The following is a 16,621-nucleotide window of genomic DNA, read 5'->3' as shown; positions in this document are numbered from 1 at the left end:
GGTGGGTGAGAGGCAGCGAGAGGAAGCACTGCAAGAGCACCCGGGCTCCAGCTGCATCCCTCTGTCCCTGGCCACACGTCCCATCCCAGGGACAGCCAGGAAGGAAACACAAACCAAAGCCTGTGCGGGGAGAAACCAAAACCAGAGCCCAGGGAAAGCCCCTGGAGCCCCCCAGCCACAGGCAGGACTTTTGCTGGAAAATCTGTGGGACTGTCCTGGGGAAAGGTGCCATGGCCAGGGGCTACAAGGCAGCACGGAGGCTTTGGGGCACGGCACTGGGGGACGGGGGGGACAGGGGGATGTCCTACCTGCTCACCAGCCCAGCTCCCACCTCACGGCCCCTGGTTGTGGAAGGGCTCGTAGCCGCTGCCCGAGGTGCCCAGTGAGCCACTGATGCTGAAGGGTGGCACCAGCTCCAGTGCCACTGACCCCAGCCCGCTGCAGGGAAAGCAGAGAGGTCACCAAGCTGCCTGTCCCCCTCTAGCCCCTGCCAGCCCCCTGGCAACAGCAGAGCTGGGTGGATTTGGGAGTGGGGAGGGTGTGTGACACCTTGGCACTGCACAAAGGGAGCTGCCAGCCTGCCCTGGTCCTCCCATGGTGTCACTCACCGCGAGTGGTAGAGGTTGAAGACGAAGTCAGGCCCTGGGGAGGCAGGAGGAAGAGGAGGGAGAGGTGTCAGAGCCATGTGGTGCCATGAACACACCTCTGCTTTGCCGTGAGTCTGTGTGGCGGGGGGGGGGACAGGCAGGACAGCCAGCGGGACAGCACCAGGACATCACTGTGCATCCCTTCCTCACCTCAGAGTGCCCCCAGCTCGGCCCAGAGCCCCCGTGCACCAGGGGACCCCATCCCCCATGCTCCCCACATCCCAGTCCCTGCAGCCCCATGCTCCCCACATCCCAGTCCCTGCAGCCCCATGCTCTGAGCCCTCCTTGCCCTGTTCCTCCTGTCCCCTGCCCTGTTCCTCCTGTCCCCTGCCCTGTCCCTCCTGTCCCCTGCCCTGCCCATACTCACGGCGCCGGGAGCGGCCCCTCCGGTACCACCGGATGAAGGTGTAGCCAAAACTCGCCAGGATCAGCAGGGCCAGCCCAATGCCCAAGACAACCCCGATCACCTTGATGGGCTCTTGTCCTGGAAAGCAGAGGGAGGAGGGGGTCTGCAGACGGACACCTCCGGGAGCCTGGGGGTCCCGATTGTCCCCTGCAGGGTCAGGACACCTGGGAGCTGGGGTACAACTCTCCGGCGTGCGCTGTCCCCACGGCCGGGAGGGACTGCACCCTGCAGGGCTGTCCAGGATTGTGGCACAGAGATTTTTGCTACCCCCAAAGGCCCATGATGGAGACCACCGCTGTCCCAGGTGAGCTGGCAGGTGGGACGGTCACTGGGAAGGGAGCTGGCCACCCCGACAATGCTGTATCCCCACTCCTGGTCCCACTCACACCTTCGCGGGGTGATTCTCCTTTCCTGGTGGCACTGGAGCGGCCGATGCGCGCAGCCAGCCCCGCGCAGCCCCATTTCTGGGCTGGCAGTTCCCTCTAGAGGATGTTCTTGTTAGGACGAGCAGCCTCCTGCCGCCAGCGCCGGGCGGGGACGGGGCACGGACGGGGCTGTGCGGGACATCCGCGGGCTCTGCACCGCTCCATCCCCCCCAGCCGTGCCGCAGGGTCTGGCAGAATCCGGCACCGACCAACGATCCTGGCACTGTCAGGACACCGAGGTGCCCAGCACAGCCCCTGAGTATCGATTCCTGTGCTGAGAGTTCTTCTGGGGCTGTGCCAGGAGGGCGCAGGGGGTGTGGGCACTGCCCCGGAGCATGGTCAGTGCAGGGCACAGGGACGCGGTTCAGTGCGGCACCGGGAGCGAGGAGACAGCGGAAAAGGATGACCTAAGAGCAGCTAAATTTAGGCAGATGCCATCGGAGTGAGAACATTTCCCCTGTGGTCACGGTGTTTACACAGCGAGCAAGGTCCCCGGGCGTCCTGCAGCCCGCAGCACCCGCTCCACTTGATGGATCCACAAACAGCCGGGGCCGCAGAGCATCGCGCCGCAGCTCCCAGGGTTCGTGCAGAGGAGCAGGACCTGCCTGTCCTGCCCTGCCCCTTCCAGCCGGCGCTCCTGGCAGGGCTCAGGGTACGTGGGCAGCCGGTGTTTCTGCTGGGGCAGGAGCGAGCCGGAGCCCCGGGACCCCCGGTGTGGGTGAGGTCAGGGAGCTGCTGCAGCCGTGACTCACAGCGGGAGCTGCGGGGCAGGAGGAACGTGGTGCAACAGCCTCCCTGAATCAGCCGGCTGCCGAAACTGCCCCGTCTCCACGCCCACTGCCCGTGGGAGGGTGACGGCGTCGTGCCCAGGCCCTGCCCCGTGCCGTGTGTGGGAGGCATCCCTGCCCTGGCCCCCTCGGGAGCAGAGATCCCCACATCCCGGGGGATGGCTCCGAGCAGCACTGCTCGGGCAGAGCCACGCCAGCACTGAGCCCCAGCCCCAGCTCACGGGGCAGAGGGGAGGGAGGTCACCAAACCACTGCCCAGGCATAAACATCCCACCTCTGCCCCGTGAGGGTGACAAAGGCCACCCACTCACCTGTCCGGGAGTCCATGTCCCAGTGTTTTGCCACAGGAGCTGCTCTCGGTTATCCCAGGCTGGAGGCCGCTGCTGCAGAGCCCTGTGTGTGCTGGAGCCTGGCACGTTCTGCCTGTCCCCTCCTCTCCTGATGGCACAGCTGTCTCACTGCAGCGAGGCTGAGCACCAGTCCTGGCCCACTGGTCCAACTGGTTTGCAGGGAGAAAGCAGAGGAGCTGCAGCAGACACGACAGACAGCACATCTCCATGCCCAGCCCGCCTGCGCGGGCAGCTCTGCCCTCCCGCTGCTGGAAGAGGCTGAACTGGGAATACTGGGAGCCTGAGGGGCAGGGACACCCTGGACACAGGTGTGTCTAGCTCTGGCAAGGTGCCGGGGTGGCCGTGTCCTCCGACTGCCACCTCCTGGCAAAGACCAGCAGCCAGGAATGTGGCCGAGGCCCACGCAGACCCCAGGCTTGGAGCCTCATGCAGGACCCCAGGGGACAGGGAAGGACGGGGTGACCCTCACCAGCTGCCCCCCGTCAGACATGTCCCAGGATGGTGCACTTACAGCTGTATTGGATCCTCTTCTCAAAGTCCCAAACCACGGGGTCAGGCGGGAATCAACTCCTGCTCGTAGAAAGGGAAAACCACCTCCCGTGGCTGCAGGGAAAAGTGACAAACAGGTACAACCATTAACAGCTGGAAACTGGGCATCCAGGGGCAAAATTCCCCCCTGCTTCGTGCTGCACAGCCTCCGACCCTGCCGTGCCCCACGTCAGTGGCAGTGGGCGGCCAGGGCAGGAGCCAAGCCCGCAGCAGCCCTGCCCAGGGTGAGGACCTCGGTGCCAAGAGCAGAGGCGATGCCTAGGGCCTGCAGGGGTGCAGGGCCAGCAGAACACTGATGGGACAATGGGAATTGCAGCCCCCCAGGTCCTGGCAGTGCTGCCAGCCTCTCTGAGCTGGGACCACTCCTTGCTGGACAGCGAGAGGAAGGGGATGGGGGTGTGTCCGTGCAGCTGGGGGATGCTGGTGGCCACTCAGAGCCCTGGGTCATCCCTGAGTCATCCCTGCCTGACCCCTGCCTGACCCCAGTGGAGCCAGACGCCCAGAAACCTGTGTCATGCTGGGCTCTGGGAGCAGGGCAGGGTGACTGGCTGCAGCCAGACTCCAGGAAGCAAAGCCCCGGAGCCTGTAACACATCTGCAAACCTGAGCTGCTTCCTCAGAGCCTTCAGAACCTCAAAGGAGGAAGGGCTGCTCCTGCCATGCTGCTGCTCCTGGGCTGCTCTCCCCTCCATGGCAGCAGGGCTGGCACTGGGATGCTCTGGGGAGGCTGCCAGGACCTGCCAGGTGCACCAGCGACCCACAATGTGCCCAGCTCCCACTGCTGCAGCCCCTAAACCATTTTTCAAGCTGAAGTCTGCCACAGTAGCACAGGCAGCCTCTGGCTGGACCCTGCATCGCATATTCTCTGGGCATCGCATGGACCACGAGGGCTGAGGACGCAGCCAGACGAGGTCCCCACACCTTCCAGGGGGGCTGGATCCTCAGTGTGAGTGTGGGGAGCTCTGCCCCTTACCTGCAGAGCCACAGGTGGATCCCTGGCCAGGCTGTGGGAGCGGGCAGGACCCCTCTGGCAGGGATGAGCTGGCACAGCGATGGCACAGCTCCCTGAGGTCGTGGGTGCTCCGCAGTCTCCCGCTGGCACAGCCACACGCCTGGCAGCAGCAGACTGTTGGGAAAGCCGGATTAGCACAGGGGAAGGGGGTAATTAGCTGCTCAGCACATCCTGCGCACCCAGCACCTGCAGCATGAGGGTGCAGAGGGCAGCCCGCAGCCTCCCCGACCCCAGCCCGCTCCCTGGGCCACCCTCACCCCGCTGGGGCAGTGGCTCCTGCACCGTCAACCTTCCTCCCACCCTGCCAGGCTAAGGCAAACCGCTCCATCCCAGAAGGGTTGATTATTCCTGGATAACCACAGATCCACGGCCCTCAACCATCCCTGAGAGCGCCCTATGGTCCCCCCCTGGGGTAGCCTTCCATGGGCACCCACTTGCCTTCCCTTCCCTTCAACTTCCCCCAGCTGTGATCTGGGGCTGGCGGGGACACACAGACCGAGTGACCCGAGAGCACAAACTCTCCTCCTTTCCTCCTCCACCTACTCAAACATCGGTTTGAAAACAACCCAGCGCAACGCGGAAGAGCCGGACAAAGAGCGGGATGGCCGTGGATCCTCTTATCATCAGGAGGAGCAGGAAAAATCAGTCCGTTCACTTCTGATAAGCTATTTGGTGACAGCAGCCCCGCAGATGAGTCACCTCCAGTGGCAGATGCTCGGGAGATTACCGCAGGTGGTGGTGCTGCTGATAGACCGGTGTTGTATTACAATACAAACCATAATTCCTGTTTCACAACTCCCCTTGTGGGTTTTAAGGAGGGCCGGGGCGGTGCTGCCCCAGTGGGAGCGCGGCGTGGGCACCGAGCGCAGGCACAGGGGCACGGGAGCATCGCCGGCCCGGCTCCAGGGCACCGGGGCAGCCGCAGCCTCCCCGGGTCCCGCACCGGGGCAGATTTGCCGGGTTTCTGCGGGCAGAAGGACCACACCGGAGCTGGATGAACATGGTGAGTCACTGGCAGCGCTGCCCCTGGCCCCGGGGGGGGCACCAGCCCCCCGCACACCCCGTGCCCGGCCGTGCTCCGGGCCCGGAGCGGTTCTGAGAGGATGGGACAGCCCAAGTCCACAGAGCTGCTGCTCCCCGGCCTTGGCAGCAGCCAGGGAAGGGTTTTCCCCCCGTTTCTCACACCCCGCCGTGGCTGGATACAGCACTTGGGTACCCCCACGAGCTCCTGCTCCCACAGTTCTGGGGCTGCCTTCCCCTCTCCCGGCCCCGGGAGCAGACAAGCAAGGCAGTGTCCCCCCTGCCGAGGGGAACAGGCCCTTCTGAAGTGTCTCATCCCATCCCTCGAGAAGGGGCTGGTTCCTGGGCACCGCCTGGGTGATTGCCAGGCCCTGCCACCCCCCAGTGCAGCTCCCAGTGCGACACTGCCGGTCCCTCTGCTCGGCACAGGGGACACACCTGTGCAGGAAAAGCCATGGCCACCAAACCCCAGCCTGGCATGCAGCCCCTCCTTGGGAGGGAGACGCTTCCCTGAGAGGGCAGGTACCTATGACCAAGCTCGCCGGGCACTGTAAAACCCTCCAGCAGAAGCACACTGGGACATCAACCCCTTCAGGGTGGGGAACTCACTCCCCACAACGTCTACACACATCCACGGGTTAAATCCCCGCAGCCAAGGAGTCACCCTCGGAATCTGATCACCCCACGAAGCTTGGTTTGGTGAAGGAACATCCCACCTGCTCCTGAGGGAGGGATGAAACCCAGCTCAGCACACCCTGCAGCCCCCCAGCACGGCTTCCCAGCTGGCGAGGGGTGAAGAGGTTCATCGGAACCCCACGGCTCTTGGGCCGGCACTGGCACAGCCTGAGCCTGCAGTGGCCGTGGACACCAAGCGCTCCGAGAGAGCACAGCAAGGGAGCTCGGTTAGTTTCGGTAGCATTGAGCTCTGCAGGGAGTCATGTGCCTCCACTCCACGCAGGAGCGGGCATGGCTCTCGCCTTGCTTTGGATTTAACCAGTGCAGCTCCTGCTCATGGTGTGGGTTTGAGAGGAGTCATGGTGAGGCAGCTCCAAGCTCTGAATCCCATTGAAACAGAAGTTCGTGGGCTGAAGAAAATGCAAGAAAAACCCCAAAAAACCCTAATAATCACCTATCTCATCTGCATCAGCACCAGACCTGGTGTCTTGGAAAGGAGCCCAGTGCTGGATGATGTGATGGGGACAAGTGTGGGTAGTGTGGGGACAGGCAGGGGCAGCCGTGCTGCTGCAGTGGGGCCTGGAGCATCCATCACGACCTGGGACCGTTCCTGCAGGGAACCGTTAGGATCCCATTATCCAGGTGGTGCCCAACCCAGGCCCATGGTGACACAGGAGGTCAGCATGAGGAAGGACCGGCCCCACGTTCCCTGGGCTGGCTGTGCTGAAGGTGTTGGTGCAGCATTACAAAACTCCCAGGCCTTCGGGAGCTTTTCCCTTCTCCGCAGAGAAGCGCCTCAGGAGGGGCAGCCAAGGTGGGAGATGCAGGACCCAGGTTCCCTTCCCATCCTGCCCTCCTGCTCCCAGCAGCTCCCTGCCACCAGGAAACAGGCTCTGCACCCCAGGAGCTGAGCAGAGCCCATCCAGGGGTGGAGAATTTGGCACAAGCTGCCCACACTCGGCACAGGCACCGGCGGGGCCTGGCTTTGGGAGAAAGGCTGCTGGCATTTCCTCAAAGAGCCAGACACCAACATGCTGGGACACAGCCACATGGCACCAGGCAGGATCCAGTCCTCCCCGGCACAGGTCACTTCTTGTTCCCAAAACTGGCGGCCCAAGGCATGCGGCAGGGCCACACCTAAAATATAAGATTAAAATGGATCAGTTCCTCTATCCTCCTTCAAATATAGTTTTAATTGACATATGTAATTCCTATTTGTACTAATGAATCTTAAGGTGTGCATGTCTAAGCAGGCGCTGGCCCCGTGACCTGGGCAGGGAGGGCTCAACTCTCCTCTGACCTGCTGAGGGCTGGCACAGCCCCCTTCAGCTGTGCCACATCCCCAGTGCCCCCACAGCGCCCTGCCAAGCCCCAGCCTCTGAGTCCTGGCATGGCACAGGGACCTCTGCTCTCATTTGAGGTGACAAACACCATCATCTCCAGACCCGTGCTGCTCTTGAAGTTCAGCAGTTGGAGCAAAGGCTTCCAAATCCCAAACCTTCCTGGATCGTGCACCTGGATCTGTGGGTTTATCACAGCGGGTTTAACCTTCCTTCCCTCTGTCCATGCAAAAATCTTGTCTTACCTGTGGTGGCACAGTCCAGAAGCAACAGCAAAGGAAAAGAGCTGACTGAGACTGGCGGGGCATGGAAGGGACCAGGCTCAGTGGAGCAGGAACCCTTTTCCAAATGGCTGCTTGGTGGCACAGCACAACCGGGGCTGGAAAGCACGGAGCAGACAGCTCCAGCACCCACCTGAACCCTCCCAAAGGGGCTCTGGGCTTCAGCCCATCCACCAAGCACAGGCTCACAGCACCTGTCCTCCCATCGCCGGGGGTTTCTCGTAGAAGGGATTGTCACAGGAGGATAACTTTGAGGAGCTCAAGCGGATCAATGCCTGACTCATGCCCACTCCAGCCCTGGCTGTGTTTACCTCGTGTCCTAGCAGCAGCACAGCTCCCTCCCTCTCCCTCCCTCCCTCCCTCCCTCCCCGCCCTGGCAGTGCTGGTTCCCCTGGCTCGGGCTGGTTCCTCCGGTGCTCCTGCAGCCCGTGGAGAGCACTCGGGCTGTGCCACCCCGGTTCTGATCCTACTGAAGACACAACCCCGTCGTGACATGCCCGTGTGCCGCAGCCCCGCAGGCGTGTGTATTTTGACTCAGGGTTTCTCGGCACATCAGACAGCGCCTCTTTTGCAACATCTGTGACTTTTTAAGCCTCTGGTGTGTTAATGGCAGTAACTCTACACCATTGAGAGCCAGTTACTGGAATTGCACAGGTGGTGTCTATGGGAACAGGGCAGCAGGTGACCGCAGAGCCAGGCATTGTCACACAGGACGTGCCACCCCCATTCCCAGCAGCTCCAAAGCCACCTCTGATGGAGGCTGGGGCAGTTTCCCTGCTGCCCTCCCAGGACCGTGAGCTCACCATGGGCTGGCTATCCACACTCCAACACACCCTCCCATCTCCCAGCTGCTTTTTGGCTGCTGTTTCAGCTCATAACTGGTTTTCCCCTCTGCTTTGCAGGACTCGGCCTTGGAGCGGCTCAACAGCAGAGGTAACACCTGTGGGAGCTGGGAGAGATGAGTGGTGCCACGCTGAGCCCAGCCACGCAGGGCCACGCTCCTCTGTGTTGCAGATCCCTGCACGAGACCCAAATCCTCCAGGGTGTCAGAGTCCTTCAAGCGGGTCGGGATCCTCGTCCTGGCCGTGGTGCTCACCCTCGCCTGCCTGGTCGCCATCGGGTTCCTGGGTACAGCTCCTGATCTCCTCTTCCCCTCCTTTCTCACAGCAAACGCAGACCCAGCTCCTTGCTGAGCCCCCCGTGCCAGCCCTGAGCCTGCCCAGGAGCTGGGGCTCTGCGCTGAGCCCCCCTCTCCCTCCAGTGAAGATTTACCTGGACCACCACTACCTGTTCTGCAAGCAGCCCCTGAAGCTGGTGCCGCTGAAGCAGGTGTGTGACGGGCAGCTGGACTGTCTGCAGGGCGAGGACGAGGCCAACTGTCCCCAGTGGGTCCCCGAGGGGCCACCAGCCAGGGGTGAGTGCAGGACACCCCTGCAGAGCTCTGGGGGCTGGGCTGCTGCAGCCCCCTGTGCCAAAGCTGACTTTGTGTCTGCCTCCAGCCCGCGTTTCCAAAGACAGATCCATCCTGCAGGTGCTCAACAGCAACACTGGAGCCTGGTCCTGTGTGTGCCACGACCACTTCACCCCGGCGCTGGCCAGGGCCGCCTGCGAGCAGATGGGCTACAGCAGGTACCCGGCTGCTCCCCCTGCTTCACCTGCCCCTCTCCCTTAAAAGCTCTTCTGGAGCCGGGCTCTGCTTATCTGCAAAGCACTCAGAGCTCTGCACTAATGGTTTCAGTCCATCCCCAGCACGCAGAGCACTCTGTGAGTCCCCAGGAGCTGGCTCGGAGCCCTGGCAGCCTCCTGTGAGAGCAGAGTGCCGTGCCCCACTCTGTCACAGCCCACAGGCACCCTGCCTTGCTCCTGCTCTCCCTCCATCCCCCCTACCTGCAGCTCTGCCCTCCCCAGAGCAGCCCAGGGTCTCCCTGCCAACACAGCTCATCTGAGGAGGAGGCTCAGGGCCCTGCACTTCCCTTTTAAGATGGGTTCTGGTGTTTGAGCCACTGTAGGAGCCCAAACTGAGCCAAACCTGGTGTTTTCCAGGCCCAAAAAGTCATTGGTTGAGGCTTTGAACAGAGTTCCCAAATGTCACAGCAGCAGGGACCCCCTGAGTTCTCCCAGAGCCAGCTGCTCACCCCTCTGCATTGCAGGGAACACTCTCCCCTCCTTCAGTTGCTCCTGTCCCTGGTCCTGGGCTCAGTGTCCCGGCCCTCCAGGGCTCTGACATCCCCACTTTGGCATCCCTGTCCCGAGGAAGCCCCTTTTTGCTGTGGGATCCAGGCTCCCGAGGTGCTGGGGCTCCAGTGCCTGTCCTCCCCCACACCTGAAGCCCTGTCCCCCCGTGTCTTCCAGCACCCCGACTTTCCACGGAGTGGAGGTGGGTGCGGGGCAGCTGCCACCTCCCTACGAGGTCGTGCTGAGCAATGGGAGCATCCAGGTGCTTGAGCCGGGCAGGTGAGTGGGGAGGGTGTGGGCCCCAAGCAGGAGCCTGTGGTGCCTGGCAGAGGAGCCAAATCCAGCTCTTTTCCTTCCTCTTGCAGGAAATGCCTCTCGGGGTTGGTTGTGTCACTCTTCTGTTCCAGTAAGTACCACGGTGGTGGCTGCACCTTGCGGGCTCTGGGGCCTCGCCCTGCTCCAGGTCCTCGCTCCTGGCACGGCCCAGTGGGAGCGTGGCTCCATCCCAAACCCATCCCGCAGTGTTTGTGCGAGGAAAGCTGGATTTAATTACTGCTAACCTCGTTAAGGCAGCACAAACCTCCCAGAAACAAAACTCCTAAGGGAGGCTTACCCAGCTGCCTGCCTGGCTTTACTTTTACCGGCGAATTACCCTGATTAAACTAATTATCCTGGGGGGCTGGACCGGGCAAGGGATGGCTGGATCCCTTCCAGCAAGCCTGGGGATGAGGGGTGACAGCAGTGCTGAGGGCATGAGGCACGCTGGCCACGCTCCTGTCCCTGGGAGCCTCCGTTTGCTCTGTCCCAGCCAATGTGTCGCCTCACAGACTGCGGGCAGAGCGGGAGGACGCCGCGGGTGCTGGGGGGCAGCCCGGCTGCCATCGAGACGTGGCCCTGGCAGGTCAGTTTGCAGTACAGGAAGGAGCACATCTGCGGGGGCAGCATCATCGGGCCCGGCTGGGTCCTGACGGCCGCGCACTGCTTCAAGTGAGTGGGCACCTCCCCGCTGGGTCTGAGCCGTGTGTGGGTTCAGTGTCCTGTGATTCCCAGTTTGCACAGGGCTCTGGGCCTGTCCCCGTGGGGGGACGAGCGGTGACAGCGCTGTGTGTGCGCAGGAACAACCCCATCATCCAGAGCTGGCGTGTGAAGGCCGGCTCCGACCTCCTGTCGGGCGCTGCCACCTTCGCCGTGGAGAAGGTGTTCCTGGCAGAGGTGACACCCGCGTCCCCCAAGGACAATGACATCGCCCTGGTGAAGCTGCGTTCTCCTGTGCATGACACAGGTGAGCCTGGCAAAGCCCTCCTGTGGCAGGAGTCACCGGTGTCCCCTGATGGCACTGGCATGTGGGCTGGGAGGGTGATGCCCGGCATGGCAGCGTTCCATGGGCACTGAGTGCTGGGGCAGGAAGCGGGGTACCCGGCTGGTGGCTGTCCCCAGCCAGTCCGGGCCCCTTCCCGGTGAGCCCCCCCAGACATCTCTGTTCCAGACAGCACCAAGCCCATCTGCCTGCCCTATTTCGACGAAGAGCTGGTGCCGGGCACGCCCCTGTGGGTGATCGGCTGGGGCTACATGGAGGAGCACGGTGAGCGGCACAGCGTGGGGGTGACAGGGACAGGGCAGAGCCCCCCAGCACTGCTGGCAGGAGCAGAGGGGCTGGAGGGCTCCCTCCTCACCCTGAGAGGCTGTGGGTCACGCAGGGAAGCTGTCGGAGCGCCTGCAGCAGGCCGAGGTGCAGCTCATCGACAAGCGGAGCTGCAACCAGGCCGCCTACCACGGCGATGTCACCGACAGGATGCTGTGTGCCGGCCTGCCCCAGGGCGGCGTGGACACCTGCCAGGTGGGGGCCCGGGCTGGACACGGGAGTGGGTCCGTCCCCATCCATGACACGGCTCCTCTGAGGGAGGAGCTGTATGGGAACGGCTGCTGTGAGCAGTCAGGTGTGCAGGCCCATCCTGAGGGTCTGTCCTTCACAGGGGGACAGCGGCGGGCCCCTCCTGTACTCGAGCGGGCACTGGCAGGTCGTGGGCATTGTCAGCTGGGGCCAGGGCTGTGGGACCCCCAGCACGCCCGGCGTCTACACCAGCGTCCGTGCCTACCTCGACTGGATCTACGCCGTCCGCAGGGTCAGTGCTGTCCTGCTCGAGGGGCAGAGGCGGCTCCCTTCAGCTGAGCTGCCTCCTTAAGGACACAGCTACTTTCCTCTTGGTTTTGGCTGTGCTTTCAAAGCTTTCAATTCCTTCTGTGCCTCTCTCTCCTTGCAGTCGGAGCTCTGAGACCTGCGGGAACAAGACACTCTTCGTCCCGAGCCTCCCTTCCCATCCCTCTGCCCTTGCTCTGGCAGCAACAGGGACACAGATCTCTGGCCACGGAAGGTGAGCAGAGGCTCCCAAACCATCGCTGGCAGCTGTGATTTAGGGCGCCAGAGCCCAGCCAAGGAGGCAAAGGGTGACTCGGAGTGACAGCCGCTGATCCCATGAAGGAATCTCACCAGCTCAAGCTCCCTTCCGGAGAAAGATTAATTTATTGCCCTGTGCTGACCCTGCTGTGGCAGGGTGGCTCCTGGGGGGCCAAGCTGCTGTGAGCTCACTCCTGTTGTACAGAGAGAAATTATGTTTGATGTTAGAGCGTTCCCCTATTCCCATTAAAGGAAAGGATTTGTTTTTTCATACAGCCTCCCCAGCCTTTGTCCTGCTTCCTCACAGGGTTATTTTTACCCAGCTGCCCCCCCAAACCTAAACAGACACCCCAGACACTCACAGCAACCCCAAACCACAGCGAGTTTCTCTAGTAAACGTAAACTTTATTTCATTCAAGGCAAAGCTAACTAAACCTCTACAGTGCAAAGATGTGCTGTAAGTCATCACACAGCCCGGCGCGCACACACCCCGTGCTCACACGCAGGTTCCTCTCACACAGCTTTACATCTGCTTGGACACACACACGTGCCTGTGGCAGCACACTCTCCCAGGGGGGCCCTCTCCCCGAAATGCCCCGGAAAGCCTCTGCAGCCCCCCCAAAGCCCCGGTGACAGCAGGGGCCCCACCGGTGCTGGCACAAGCCCCCGAGGCAGCCCGCTCCCCCGGAGCACCCGTGTGCACATGGAGTCACATTCCAAAAACTGCTTATGTGGACTTTTCCCATCAAGCCAGAGGAGTAATCCATGCATAGTGCAGCATTGCATATCCGGCGGGAAGTGGAGCTGCGTCCACTCACCGGCTAAAAAAGGCCAACAGGTTAGGACAGCTAAAAATAGTTCTTTAAAAAAACTCCCTTCCTCCCCTCGCTGTCCTCCCCCACGGGAGGGCTCCTCCAAGGGCGGGCCGGGGGTCTCTCGGGGTGACTGGGAGGTTTCACAGGTGGCAGTGGTGTGTCACAACACCTGGCACCAGAGCGCCTTCCTCCCCGGGATGGTGGCAGAGCCGTGCAGGGCACCTCACACCTCCTGAGAGGTAGCTCAGATTCTCTGTCCCCAGCTTACAAATGGGGACACTGAAGCACAGAGAGGTCAAGTGATTGGCCTGAGGGTCCCACAGACCATCAGAGAGAAGATCAAGGTCTCGACTCCTACATGTCTGTCTTAGCAACAGCCAAGGGAACCTGCCTGGGGCCAGGTGCCTGTCCCTGTCCCTTGTCCCGAGCACACAGCTCTGCTCCAATGGGTGCCCCTGAGCCCAGCCTGGGGTGACCAGCCCGCTGTGCACCAGTATCTCCAGAGAAGGTAGCACCCAGCCTTTCCTTGTTCACCTTGGCCACCAAATCCTTGCCTACCTCCCACTCCAGCACCTCTGCCAGGGCACAAGCCCCCACAGCAAGTCGTGGCTCAGCTGTGAATCCCAGTTTACTGTGGGGACGGGGGAGCCGCCTGTCCTGCAGCTTCACTGTCAGACACCCACAAATTGGAGAAATAGGGAACAAATCACATTTTAAAGGACATTGACAAGCTCATTTGTAGCTCTCTCACTTCGTGTCTCACATCCTTGTGAGTCCACTCATGAAGACCCCCCGGCTTTCTGCAGCACCCCTCACTGCAGAGCACTTCACCATCGTTAGCCAAGGACCCCTCACACCCACCCCGTGAGGTAGAGCAGTATTATTGTCCCCATTTTACAGATGGGGAAACTGAGGCATGGAGAGGCAGAGCAACTTGCCCAAGGTTGCCCAGTGGGCCGGTGGCACAGCCCTGGCCCGGCTCCCCTCGCCAGGGCTCGGCTGTGCTCCCTCCCTGCGTGGCCACGGACGCCACGGTGAAAGGGAAACGCAAGTGGCTGCTTTCCCCCTGGAATCTCATACAAAAATATCCACGTAACGCGTTCAGCCTTGGCACCAGCATCAAAAGCATCGCTGCTCTGAGTGCCGAGCTCCAGAGAGAGGGGAGGGGGCGGCACAAAGCCGGGGAGCGCTGCCAGGATGGCTGCCTGGGGAGAAGCACCCCTGCTCCCAGGGATGGCCCTGCACGGAGACAAAGCCAGTGTGAAATGTAGCATCCCCCCCTATCGCGGGCCAGCAGTGACCCTGGGACACGGCCAGCCGCCCAGCCTGCTGTGGGAAGGACCGAGGCACAACCAGGGTCTCTCACGGATTTGGTTCTCCATTGTGCTTAACACAGCCCTGCTTCCTCCCGTGCTCCTGTGCCACTCCATCTGCACGGCCAGCTCGGAGCATCCTTGCCCTGCTCCAGAAACCTTTCCGATGAAGCAGGAGCTCCCAGCCACCTCAGGTCAGCATCGCCAGCACCCACCGTGCCACCCTCCGGGCACGCCGGGACCCCCGCTGGCCCAGCACCTTTTTTTGGCTCCGTCTGCCCCAGCAGCCTCCCAGTCCGAGTCCGCGAGAAGCTCCCAGTCCCCCCGGCAGCCGCAGCCTTCTCCGAGAAGCAGTGCAGGTTGCAGGCACGTGTGTAATAGAAACATGTCTCAAGCGTTGGCAGTTCGGAAAGAAAACAAAAGGGGAAGGCTCGTCCCCTGCCCGGGCTCCCGCGGCGGGGCGGGGCGGGCTCGGGGCGCTGCTGCTTCGTTCATGCCTTTGGTGGTGCTTTTTGTTCCGCCTTGGAGCCGGCCAGGCCGTTCTCGGTGTTGTCGTTCCCTGACGAGCTCACCAGACACTCCTTCCTGCACGGGGAGAGCACACGGCCAGCTGGCAGCCCCTGTCCCCCGGCCCCGCTCACCGCGACCCCGCGGCAGCAGCCCCGCACTCACTTCCCGTCCTGCATCTTCTTGATGATGAACAGGACCACCCTCTTGATGAGCATGAAGAGGATGAGGAGGCCGATGAGCCCCCCCACCACGCCCACGATGATGAGGGTCACAGTGTTGTCTGTCTCCACCACTGCGAGAGAGAAGGTGCTGAGGGGGCTCGGGAGGGGAGCAGGGAGCTCCCAGCTGCACATCCCACCCCAAAAAGCCATCACCCCCTCCACCCGAAGGCCCCACGAGGCCTCCAGGGATGTCAATCACCGCCATGCATCACCACAACTGTGAGCCAAGGAGGCTGTCACTGTGTGTTGGCATTTCCACCAGCCCAGTGCCACCCCGGTGCCCTGGCCAGCACTCACTCTTATGGACCACGGTGAGGAAGATGGTGGCGTTGTGCTGGGCGTTCTTCTCCTTGGGGTTCTTGACATGGCAGGTGTACTTGCCGGCATCGCTGAACTCCACGTTGTTCAGGACGATGGAGATGTTGTTGTCCTTCTTGGTGGTGGAGCCGACAAACTCCACACGCGGGTTGTGCTGGATGACGGTGGGCTCCGAGGCTTTGTTCTTTATCTTGCCATGGTAAATCTGCAGAGGCAGGGAGGCAGGATCAGCTGGGTGAGGGAAAGGCTCACATCCTCCTCAGGGTGCCCAGACTCAGCTCTGCACGCACAGACACTCGTGCCAAATGTCCCATTACACCCCATTAAAGCAGGAAGGGCCGTGGAGAGGAACCTGATGCCCATCCTGCTGGGAAGCAGCAGATCCAACCTGTCCTGAAGTAATGGAACAGACTATGCAAAAAATGGGAGATCCCTAGAAGCGAGCTCTTTTGCTGGCCAGAACTGCTCCAAACCAGCCGTCCTGCTGAGGAATTGAGGAGCCAAATATTCACAGCAGGAAGCAAATCTGTACAGAACCTTTCATATTTCAGGGCAAGCGAAGGAGGAAGAAATGAACCATATTTTGCCCCAAGTGCAGATTTGCACCTGAACAGCCAATTTATGAAAACAAATGAGCCTGTGGGCAGCAGCAAACCTAGAACAGCTTTGTGCCAAAAGCACGGATGTTCTGGGGTATTTGAGTCACCCCGTTTGCACAGCCCTGTCCCCCCCAGAGCTGGTGGCACTTGGAGAGAAGGGCATCCTGCATGAGGAGAAAGGGAACAGCGAGAACTGCAGTGCCGGGCTGTGCTGGGGAAGCACAAAAGGACCTGCCAGGAAAGCGGAGGCAGAGCCCAGAGAGCCACCCACCAGCTCTGTCGAGTTGAAATACCATGTGAAGACCAGGTCCTGGAAGCCTATGCAGGTGGTGAAGGTGCAGGGCAGCAGGACATTGGAGTTATTCAGAGCCATCACCGTGTTGGTCTTCCCCACTGACACCTCCAAGGCGAAGGCGATGGCAAAGACGTGCAAACCTGGCAGGGAGAGGGGAGGAGAGAGTGAGGCCATGGGTTTGTCACCCCTCGTCCCCTTTGGCACACCAGGCTACCATGGCAGGAGCAAAGGTGCCTGTCCCCAGCCCCAGAACTGCTCGGTGACAGAGGGGACCTGCTCCTGCAGAAACTGGGGCTGGGTCACCCACAGAGACAGCGCGGGTTCAAAGGGAACCAGAATATCCCCACGAATAAAGCGTGCAAATGAGAGCCCTGATTTGCATGTTATCCACAGGCCTCCAGCTAGACCTTCAAGGGGGAGAAGAAAGCCAAAGCGAAGCAGAGCTCTGTTCTTCAGGCGGGAGCTGGAGCAGTAATTAGCGTGGCTGT

The 16,621-nt window shown here is 61.8% G+C and overlaps 2 protein-coding genes and 1 long non-coding RNA gene across 7 annotated transcripts in view; 1 reads left to right on the top strand and 2 right to left on the bottom strand.

Moving 5' to 3' along the window:
* Positions 1–348: 348 nt before the first annotated feature.
* Positions 349–4,809, bottom strand: LOC108447683. Its single transcript, XR_001863342.1, has 8 exons — positions 4,720–4,809; positions 4,138–4,290; positions 3,128–3,219; positions 2,578–2,765; positions 1,442–1,885; positions 1,015–1,131; positions 550–642; positions 349–438 (listed from the first exon to the last, which is right to left on the bottom strand). It is a non-coding gene; the product is annotated as an uncharacterized LOC108447683 (long non-coding RNA).
* A 57-nt stretch (positions 4,810–4,866) lies between these two features.
* Positions 4,867–12,333, top strand: TMPRSS4 (transmembrane protease, serine 4). 3 transcript variants are annotated; one of them, XM_017738452.1, is made up of 13 exons: positions 4,867–5,179; positions 8,395–8,425; positions 8,484–8,620; positions 8,754–8,906; positions 8,992–9,121; positions 9,845–9,946; positions 10,033–10,073; positions 10,495–10,654; positions 10,783–10,949; positions 11,154–11,249; positions 11,365–11,504; positions 11,641–11,790; positions 11,929–12,333. In XM_017738452.1, exons 1-13 carry the CDS (start codon positions 4,867–4,869, stop codon positions 11,938–11,940), a joined length of 1,632 nt encoding a protein of 543 aa, XP_017593941.1. In that variant the 3' UTR covers positions 11,941–12,333. The 3 variants fall into 3 exon arrangements, with proteins under 3 accessions (XP_017593941.1, XP_017593942.1, XP_008635257.2); XM_008637035.2 differs by having other exon boundaries at positions 5,087–5,179; positions 8,507–8,620; XM_017738453.1 differs by lacking the exons at positions 11,365–11,504; positions 11,641–11,790; positions 11,929–12,333 and having other exon boundaries at positions 10,476–10,654.
* Positions 12,334–14,544: 2,211 nt separating this feature from the next.
* SCN4B (sodium voltage-gated channel beta subunit 4) overlaps positions 14,545–16,621 on the bottom strand; it is a 5,945-nt gene continuing 3,868 nt past the window's right edge. For all 3 annotated transcript variants that reach the window (XM_017738442.1, XM_017738440.1, XM_017738441.1), the window contains exons 2-5: positions 16,110–16,273; positions 15,219–15,444; positions 14,863–14,992; positions 14,545–14,775 (exon numbers count right to left, since the gene is read on the bottom strand). In XM_017738442.1, the coding sequence (XP_017593931.1) occupies positions 14,682–14,775; positions 14,863–14,992; positions 15,219–15,444; positions 16,110–16,211 (552 nt within the window). In that variant the 5' untranslated portion in view covers positions 16,212–16,273 and the 3' untranslated portion in view covers positions 14,545–14,681. The remainder of the gene's footprint in view (positions 14,776–14,862; positions 14,993–15,218; positions 15,445–16,109; positions 16,274–16,621) is intronic.

Source organism: Corvus brachyrhynchos, unplaced genomic scaffold (genome assembly GCF_000691975.1).
Source record: "Corvus brachyrhynchos isolate BGI_N302 unplaced genomic scaffold, ASM69197v1 scaffold46, whole genome shotgun sequence".
NCBI lineage: Eukaryota > Metazoa > Chordata > Aves > Passeriformes > Corvidae > Corvus > Corvus brachyrhynchos.
Note: the sequence above shows the minus strand (reverse complement) of the source record. Positions and strands in the feature narration are given on the sequence as shown.